Here is a 9,956-nt window from a genome sequence, read left to right on the forward strand (position 1 = left end):
TGTAGCATAGAATTGGAATTTATGTTAACTAAGTGTATGGTTGGGATATAACGATGCGATTAGAACCTGTCTTAGCACTGTATATTGCGGTGCTCTCTGGAGTATGTGCCCAACATTCGTCACGGAAAAACAGGTATACAGCTTATTAATGCATTGTAAATTATGACAGTTTTTTCTACCCGATCTGTAGTGATTATTTACGTAAACACAATCACTGTATATATATACAAATCGTACTAGACATTTTAGCAACATTAGTTCGTTCCATTCCAAGATAATAATATTTAATAGAAGCAAGGAGAAATAAAGCTAAGCTGATGCAAATATTCATATGAGATCAAAAACTTCGCTTACATGATACTTATAGATTGAGATAAGTTTAAAGATGTGCATGTGTGCATTTAAGTCTATACCACAACAATGAGAAATTTGTTTAAAATCCACATATATGTGATACTTTGCATCTATTTTAGGGGCCAGACACAAGACGTATCATGGGGAACTTACGTCGTGTTTTTCCACACTAACTTTCATTTGAACGAACCGTTTGAGATCTTCTTTCGCCAGCTGGGTGACCACTACAATACTGTAGAGGCCAAGCTGATCAGCGAAAGATGGGAGGACGGGAAAGAGATCAACAAAACAGTGGCAACCGCATCCATCTTTTTAACGCCAAGTAAGTTAACCTTAAACTATGCATTTGTATGAATCTTGATAAATGGCATCATGTTAATCTTTTACTTTAAGATATAATTTATGCATAACAGTTATGTGTGAAACATAAAATGCATACCTTATTTATTTTTATTTTGACTTATCATTATTGGTAAAACAAAGATTTTATTTCTGTGAATGTTTGTGTTGTATTGATGCTGCTGCTGCTTCTGTTGTTGTTATTGTTGTTGTTGTTGTTGTTGTTACACCTCTTCTACTACAAATACTACATCTACTGCTAAAACGTTTTGCAAAAACGAAGCATAAAATAAAGCGAACCTTCGTATTAGTTTAAACCAGAGTGATACCACTTAGAGTGCTAATAATGATTTTGATTTTCTTAATCTGGCATTTTGCAGGTAAAATGGAGGGCACTATATCGTTAAAGGTAAGTAGATAGGTAAATATGTAAAATGAAAAATGAAGACTATAGCTAGCAGTGTTTTAATTGACTTTCCGTTTTCCGACTTCATATCTATCTAGTCTTTGTTTTTTTTTAAAGGAAATAGGATAAATTACGTGAAATAAGTACATCTCATATGTTACTCGTGTTTTGATCAATAAATAAACATATTCTTTAAGCTTTTAATTGATTTTATTCCTGTATTTTGCGATCTTGCAATGTTGAGCTAACAAGTACAAATTTGATAGTTATAATTACCTATACAGGCTCGTAGGCGGAGCTTGTGTTGCCATTTATATGAACCATTATTCCTGAACCAGCAATCTAAATGTTCAGCATGTTTTTAAAATCACAAACCATTCAGTTTCAAAACATATAATGATGAAAAGGAGCGAATGGTTTGAAATGGTATGGTTTCTTTCACTGACATTTGTTAATAAAAAAGCCATATACTTCCGAAGATCTTTTGGTGAAATTCGCCCTTAAGTGATCTGAAGCCGCTTTGAACGTCCTAAAATCTAAAATAGATGATGTTCTGTTGATTTTTGGAACTATATTGCACGGTCCTTAAGTCTGAATACATGATGTCCTGTAAAGCGAGCATACGCCGCATTGGACGGTTCTCACGTCCGAAAAACATGATTTTCTGTTAAGTGACCACAATCCACATTGGATGGTTCTCAAATCTGAAAACGTGATGGTCTGTCAAAGGATCAGAAGCCGCATTGGACGGTCCTTTAATCTGAAAACATGATGGTCTGGAAAGAGATCAGAAACAGTAGACAGTCTTAAATCACCGAAGCATTACTACAAAATACATTGTTATGATAGAGATTAAGACGCATAATAAAACTGGCAAATAGTTTTCGTCTATCGGATTTGATGTCATTATCACTGTCTATTCCTAATAACGGATTTCAAGCGGGCACATATTTTCTTTACCTATTGTTTTCATGAAATTGGCCCTTATCCTTTTTCAGTTATCGGAAGCTGCAATGGACGGGTCTGATTATCGGTATCACGGATACTACCTGGACTTGAAAGGTAGCGGGAAACAATTATTCGAGAACTCCACGAGGGTCGGGATTGCGTACAGGGACGAGCCCCTTTTAGACGAGCATATTTTCGTCCAGACAGACAAACGGATGTACAAAACAAGACAGAAGGGTAGGAAAAAACTACGAATTCGTTGGTAGATTACTATCTCAACAGTGTTTGCGTATTGATAATCATAGAATCGAACCCCGTTGACTTGTTGTAAAGGACCGATTTTTCTAATGAATGTTACAATTTACGTTTTGCTCTAATTCCCCGTGGCTCGATGGCACATGAGAGATCGAGCAAACGGGGTTTAACTGTTTTCTCTCCATTAACAAGAAAAAAATGAACACATTTTGTTACTACAATCTGTGGTCTCATGTTCACAATTCACAACGTCTCCTTGAATTCGCGCACCTTGTTGTCTCGGAGCAAAAGGCGTTCCCGAATAGTATTAGCAATTTCTCTACTTGACAGTTTTGTACCGTGTGTTTGTTTTGGACAAAGAGATGAAGCCGGTTGATTCGCCTCTGGACATCGAAATCTTTGTAAGTAACTTCTCGTCCTAAACTCCCCTCACATTAAAATATGGGTCTAAAACGGTTGAAATTTACATCATGAGAGCATTTAAATATTGTCCCCGTAGTTTTTTATGCACGGATTCAATGATAAGTATAAGGTTAGAAAGGTATAGCTATTAAAGACGAAGCTAGAGTCAATTTGAGAGAAATCAATACTTGTATTTCCATTAATCAAAGCGCTGTAAGCACGTTTTCGACGGTACTTCAAAGATGTTGTTTTCAATTTCCGAGAAATAACAGTAAATTCCCGCCTATGAAAGCACATTAATTTGCGCCATTTATTTTGCAAAAAAGATTGTTTTTTAAATTTGGCGCATGTGTTATATAAGACTATAATACTATTAAAACGCGTATGTTTACAGGATGACAAGAACAACAAAATCAAAGAGGATATAGGAGTGCGAGGATTGTTTGGGGTATCCGGTGAGCTACAGCTCTCAGATGCACCATCTCTCGGTGCGTGGGGAATAAAGGCGACGAAAAAGGTAGCGTTAAAATTTCGTTCAGGAAATTCGTTTTTTTAAAGTGATACTTGTTATGCTTTCATTCAATGAACTCTTGTTGTGATACAACTATCTTGTTTTCATTGTAATGTTATCAGGACTGGCTTAAATCCTTTTAAAATTTATATAGCAAAACATTTTGGAATTAATCCGTAGATCTGAAGTAAAATATGAAATATTCAAGATGTTATTCTGTCTGATTTTTTTATATGTTCCAATTAAATTAGAACTATGCAAATTTTAACTACGGATTTATTTTGACCAAATAAAAAGAATTTATATCACATATAAAAAATAAAAATAAAAAGAACACAAAAATTATTGATTTATTAAGCACCATTAAATTTTCAGTATGAGGATAATGAGACAATTTCAACAATGGGGAAATTCTTTGTATCTGAATATGGTAAGTTTTAAAGATGTATAATTACATACGAGTAATTAACGTTAATATACGGTTCCACCATTTGTATACTGAATATTCCAGTCTCCTTATCAATTAAGTTCAACAATATTTCAATAGCTTGTCAAGTGGCATTGATGTTCACCCCTCAACACAGAGGTTTCGATTCTTACCCAGCATAGAACATTCATTTCTCTTAAAGAACTGCGGTACGTACTCGTACAAGATTCTACCAAGAAAACGACACTTAGTCATTTCAGCAGAGTACTAATGGCAAAAGCTTCGTTCCATTTATGATTTCAGTACTCCCTAAATATGACGTGCAACTCAAGTTGCCAGACTATGGAACAGTGGATGGTCGGGAGCTTAAAGGAACGGTTATCGCAAAGTTAGTGAGGCAACATCTATTGATATTTATCTCGAAAATGAACTGTTTTGAAATGTTATGACCTTGTGTGTTCATGTTGAACTTCGTTTTTATTCATTTTACCAGGTTTTGCTATTATATTGGTAACATGTAAACTACGTCTTAGTTTGCAACACTGTGTGCATTAATTCTACATTTTCCTCCGTCTGGGAGCGAGAATGTGGATTTATTTTATGTTTTATGTGTATCATTTTTGTCTTTTAACTTAATGGGTTTGATTATTTCTACCTGCTTTATTATTAATCAGGTGTTAAGTCATAGCCATAACTCGTGAATATCACTGCAAATGATTTAGACATAGATCATTTTTCATCAATATAAACTTATTGATTTTTTTTCAGATACACTTATGGGAAACCAGTAAAAGGTCGGGTAGTTTTAACGGTAAAAAATAATAACAATTATTGGAAACAGGAGCATTTTGCGCCGAAAGCCGTTCAAACGCAATTTGAGGTATGCCTGAAATTTACTCGAACATTTGTTATTTTTTCACGTTTGTGTTTTTGTATTATTTATAATATTCCAAATCATAATTAACTTTTTGAATCCATGTTAAATAGTTGCTAGTAAAAACCAATGTCCGCATCATCTTAAAAATCAAACATAGAATGTTTTCTGTTTATTTTCTTAATTTAAGAACATTTCGATGTATTCCATTCTTGTTTATATTCCTAAAATGTGAACTCTTATTTCTAGATCAACGGTGAAGCAGAATTTAGTATACCCATGGACACTTTATTAAAATTCGACCCCGACCTAAAACAACACTCGCTTGGAGTTGAGGCAAATGTCACGGAAGAAGAAACTGGCGAGTCGCGTGTTGCCTTTAGTCAAGTTAACTTTGTAAAGGAACCAATTAGCATAAGCTTCGCCGATGGAAGAACATATTTCCACGAAAACACCGCATTTTTTCGACCGGGATTTCCGTTTACGACATACGTAAGGATATTTACAAGTGATTATCTTCTGACCATTTGTTTAAGTTGTTATAATATGTTTTTCGAACAGCATGTGAATAGATATAAAGTTGACATGAAAGTTGGTATTTACGTTTAAAATTGTTCACGATTTACATGTACTAATACCTTAACTGACAGGTGAAAGTAAGTCTACCGGACGGACGACCGCTTGCAGTGAGTGGAGAACGACTAAGAGTGACCGTCACTTACTTTACGTACAACGCGTCAAGCTCTTATAGACGCACAGTTGCCCCGAAGACCCCAACATCACAGCTGATGACATTTCTGTCACCATACCCTGGCGGGCAGGTTATATTTATGCCTGAACAGTTCTTAACCGTCCCCGGGAATGGCGTGGTAAAGATTAACCTGAACATTCCGAGCGATGTCGCTTCCGGACATATCGAGGTAATTCCTTTCGTGTTATTCGTGTGCATTTTAGCCAGGGACATTTCTCATCCAAACTTATTTGGCTAATATAAGGTCAAATATAAACAATGACGTAAAATGATGATATGTTTCGTGTCAATTAAGCTTTATGTTCAACCCTTTGTATAATGTATAAAATAAAATTATTGCATGATTAAATTTATGCGTAATAACTGATGTATTTATCGTATCAACCATTCATTAAAAGGCACTATCATGTTGAACTTTTCAAACAACACTAACTATAAAGGCGGTCGGAATTTATATAATTACATACATGTAGATGATTACTGATAGTATGATACGACACTTTTTTGTAAAAAAGGCGTTCTACCGTACTTATCATTTTATCATATGCCTTCCTTGTTTCATGCCATGTGTCCAGGCTGTGTTGCGGAAAACGAACGTGCACCGATTTTAACGAATGATATCTTTAGGACAAATTTGAAGGATGTTGTTGATTTAGTAAATATCTTAAAATATTAAATTAAATCAGTGCGTTAAAGGCAGCACAAGGTACTGGGATGTTGCCCCGGAAAACGACAGTAGCGTGTTATGGAATTTTCTGTACGGGGCGCTGTATTTTTAATATCACTATCGGAAACGATGTGAATGAGCATAGCGATAATTCAAATTGTATAAATACATATCTTACGTATAAAATCGGGTTTGGTGGGAACAACGTCAAACTGATATAAGTATAATACATGCATTTCCCATGCAGCTTAAACGCAATGCTAGTGATTCAATGTTTATGTGAGTCTGTCATCCTTATTTACTTATATCTTTTGTTTACGTAGTGAGTTAAGCTCTAAACGTTCAGGATTGACTATATAAAATTGGTATTAAAATATTTTGTTCGAAGACCGAAAAATCTCGTATCGCGGCCCGGCCGTATGTAATTTCACTTCAATGTATACGTACTTATTGACCATGTTTCTGGTGCTATGCATGCTATGCAACATTGCTTGAATAAAAAAAAAAAATGTTACTTTGTTATCGTTCAAGGCACTAGTTAAAACTAAAAAGGCATCCTTGAATTTGTCAACTTTTAAAACGAAGAGCGACGCCTACATTAATCTGGAGATGAAAACGGGATATGTAAAGGTAATTGTTCCATCAATGTTCTTCATTTAAACGCCATTGCGAGAATTGGTAAAATCTACAAAATGTTTCATTGACCAATGGTAGTTTGGTATACCTGTGAAATGATTAATGTCATCAAGCATTGTGTCCATTGAGTGATGTCTGTTAGATATTGATCAGTAGGCCTTTAAACACTGAGCCGATTGTTCATGAACGACATCGTTGCTTATTTTAAATATTAAGTTTGATGATGAGCTCAGATATTCAAATCTAAATAAGCAAAGATGAGAGTAGTCTCAAATATCGTTGCGAATACTGCAGACCAAAACTGTTAACTCTTAACTTCCAGAGCGTTTAAGATTATAAAGTTAACAACAATTACGTTTACTTAAACAAAGTTCTGAAAAATCTGCCAATTTACCTTTGTCAAATTTAGGCTACTATGCTTGTTTGGTTAGAGTAAATGGACTGGTTATACTTGCTTTGTAATTGCTTTTGTTTTATGGTTAATTTAAATTTCAAATCACTCATGAACGTATCTGATCATGATTTCATTCTTTACCTACCAAGGTTGGAGACCAAGCCGAGTTCATCCTAACCAGCAACGTCAGGCCATCAGAGAAAATCACATATCACGTACGTCTTAACACTGTGTTGGGAAAAATGTTGTTGTTGCAAGATAACTATGGTTTCTGAAAGTGTAAAAAATATGTAATACTTAGTATATTTCACATTGTTTGTAAATATGTTTTACCGCAGACTTACCACTTCCATTGTATTTTTGTTCAATGTGATTTGTTTGATTACATGCAAGACCATTTCATACCAAGAGTCAAACATTTTCCATGTTAACTGCTCGCCTATTAAGTTCTATGTTTTTAATATGCATTTGCGATTTTGTATTGAGTTCTAAATCTTACATGAGGTATAAGATTAAACAAATATTCATTGCCTTTTTTGACTGCCAGTCTATTCCCATTCGGAACACGTCGACCATTCTCCATCGTTAACCTCCTCGGATGTATGCGGTACATCGGAGAGGGTAGTTCGTAAATCTTAAGTAATAATATTAAATCATTGTTATGTTTTAACGTGAATTTTGTATTAACTAAGTTTAATTTGATTGCCAGTGAAGTGATTTATTGCACAGATATTTAAGATTTCTAAGAGTAAAGTCATTCAGTTTCACTGATATATTGAAATTACTACTGGATCTACCTGCAGCGTGGTTAAAAGAAAATAATTCTGACATTGTAAACCATCCATAAACATCCTAGGTTGTTTTCAATGGAATACGGCCGAGGAGTTCTGATGGATATATTCCCTGTAGTTTCCATTGTAATAGTTAAGTTTAAAATGTTTAAACCAGATACTCAAACAAGGCAAAATACTGGAGACCCACTATACCAACATCTACTCAGCCAACACTCAGATCTCGTTCTTTGTCAAAATGACGGTGGACATGGCCCCACGAAGCAAGATCGTCGCCTATTACTACAACAGAGATTCTGATGAGTTTATTAATGATGGACTGGAGTTTGCTGTGGAAATGAATTTCAAAAATGACGTAAGAGACTTATTTCACATAAAAGAACTTTTAGGATCGACCTACGACCCGAACACACGTCGAGTAAATTTAAATATGTATTATTGTATACAGCTATACCGTAAAACGTTTTAGATTCAGTAAAGTATGGAATAATAAATTGAATATTGATGTTATTTGGATAAAATCTAATAAATAGTTTCATTTTAGCACGACGCCGACTTAATGGTTTAGAAGACCAACCATAAATAATAACTACTATGCTTTAAGAATTTGCATTGATATGATATTTAATTGCAAGAAAATATCTCAGGTATTTTACTATTGTCCTCAACAGATGAGTTTACGATTTGACCGATCCCAAGTGGCACCCGGCAGTAATGTGACGTTGTCGGCAAGGGCAGACCCGAACTCGCAGATATTTCTGTGTGCTGTGGACAAGAGTGTTCTTCTGATGGATCAAGAAAACAACAACCAAATCACGCAGCGAAGGGTTGGAGACATGACTTTAACATATCTTAAGGCGCAATATTTTTAGTATTGTATTTCTAGTAATAGGAACTGGGTGTATACCTGCCAGTAAAAATTCTATGTTCGGGTATGTAGCTGGTTAAAACGCATTGTGACAAGCAATGACGAGTTCTTTTTTCACTGCGTCGTTGTCGGTGACAGTAAGAATTAATTGATGATCAATACATCGCTACGAAAAAGATGTACAACGTTTATTATCGAGTGTACAGGCTTTTAAAACGTCATTTGCATTTTAGATTCAAGAAGAACTCGGACTTCACCAACTGAAACCAAACATCTATAACAATGCTTACCTGTATTCGAAACTTGGTGGATACGATCCTGGAGATTTATTTTATGTAAGAAAGAGTTTATTCTATGTAAGCAAATTCATACATACTGATAATTCATCTTTTAAGTTAAAAGCTAAATACTTCTAATTTCCATTTAAATAGTGTTCGTTATATTGAATTGTTTCTCTCTTGATTTCTGTATGAAAAAAACAACAACAACAACAAAACATGCAGTGCAGTCTTTTATTTCAAGCAGTGTTATACTTGCAGTTTTAATGACGTATACCTTGAAGTAGTCATATAAAACTAGTAAAGCTTTCTTTTATTCTTTGCGTCTTGGTGAAATTGAAAGCACAAACTATACGCATTTGATACAAGATCAAACCTGGTGACATTTTATTGCAGCACGCTGACCTTTTGTTTATGTCAGATGTTCGGGTGTACAATTTCCACCTCTCGTTACGTAAGTTAATTTTTATGATTTTTTTGCTTAAAGTAAATTATTACCGTTAGAGTGTTTACTCGGACTGCCCAACAACGTCAACGAATGGAGTTTTTTTTCAATATTTACATAATATACGACAAGTTATTTAAAATGTTTCAAATATACAACATACCATACCAACATTTATGTTCTGATATTATCAAATATTAGGGTATTTGTTTTTTAAGTAGCTTTACGTATTGTTTTACGACAGTTCAGTTATGTGCAAATGCAGCTTATACCATTTTAAACAACATTATAAAATTCATTTTTCATTTTTTTCTATTGATTTATGTCATTCGTGTAACCATATGTTTATAAGCATTTTTAACAAATCGATATATATGTCGGACATTAAGAAAAATTACGTCAAGATTTGTTCAACGTTAACAACTATTTTTTGGTAATAAAAGCTCAGTTCATTGGTATCTATATACTCATTTGAGGTTCGGAATCCGGTGCCAATTGCTTTACAAAGCACTGTCTTGTGTATCAAGACTTTTGTTGAAGCTATAATAGACACGACATTGTAATTGTCATAGACACAACATTATCTTACCTGATTAGTGGAAACGGTTCA

General features: G+C 34.5%; 1 protein-coding gene across 1 annotated transcript; it reads left to right on the plus strand.

Moving 5' to 3' along the window:
* Nucleotides 1–53: 53 nt before the first annotated feature.
* On the plus strand, nucleotides 54–9,884 carry LOC128226097 (CD109 antigen-like). The gene is made up of 18 exons (XM_052935990.1): nucleotides 54–133; nucleotides 474–676; nucleotides 1,074–1,102; nucleotides 2,098–2,284; nucleotides 2,633–2,703; nucleotides 3,099–3,221; nucleotides 3,591–3,645; nucleotides 3,946–4,030; nucleotides 4,411–4,522; nucleotides 4,766–5,008; nucleotides 5,167–5,436; nucleotides 6,466–6,564; nucleotides 7,114–7,179; nucleotides 7,913–8,110; nucleotides 8,427–8,582; nucleotides 8,857–8,958; nucleotides 9,298–9,355; nucleotides 9,874–9,884. Exons 1-18 carry the CDS (start codon nucleotides 54–56, stop codon nucleotides 9,882–9,884), a joined length of 2,148 nt encoding a protein of 715 aa, XP_052791950.1.
* Nucleotides 9,885–9,956: the final 72 nt, after the last annotated feature.

The sequence above is a fragment of the Mya arenaria genome, chromosome 3 (assembly GCF_026914265.1).
Source record: "Mya arenaria isolate MELC-2E11 chromosome 3, ASM2691426v1".
Classification (NCBI taxonomy): Eukaryota; Metazoa; Mollusca; class Bivalvia; order Myida; family Myidae; genus Mya; species Mya arenaria.

What these genes read in the sequence shown, in the direction of transcription:
- LOC128226097 (XM_052935990.1), top strand. Translation starts at nt 54, where the DNA reads ATGCGATTAGAACCTGTCTTAGCACTGTATATTGCGGTGCTCTCTGGA. An exon ending in CTCTGGACATCGAAATCTTT is followed by an intron (nt 2,704 to 3,098) that starts GTAAGTAACTTC and finishes GTATGTTTACAG; the next exon opens with GATGACAAGAACAACAAAAT. An exon ending in GAATAAAGGCGACGAAAAAG is followed by an intron (nt 3,222 to 3,590) that starts GTAGCGTTAAAA and finishes TTAAATTTTCAG; the next exon opens with TATGAGGATAATGAGACAAT.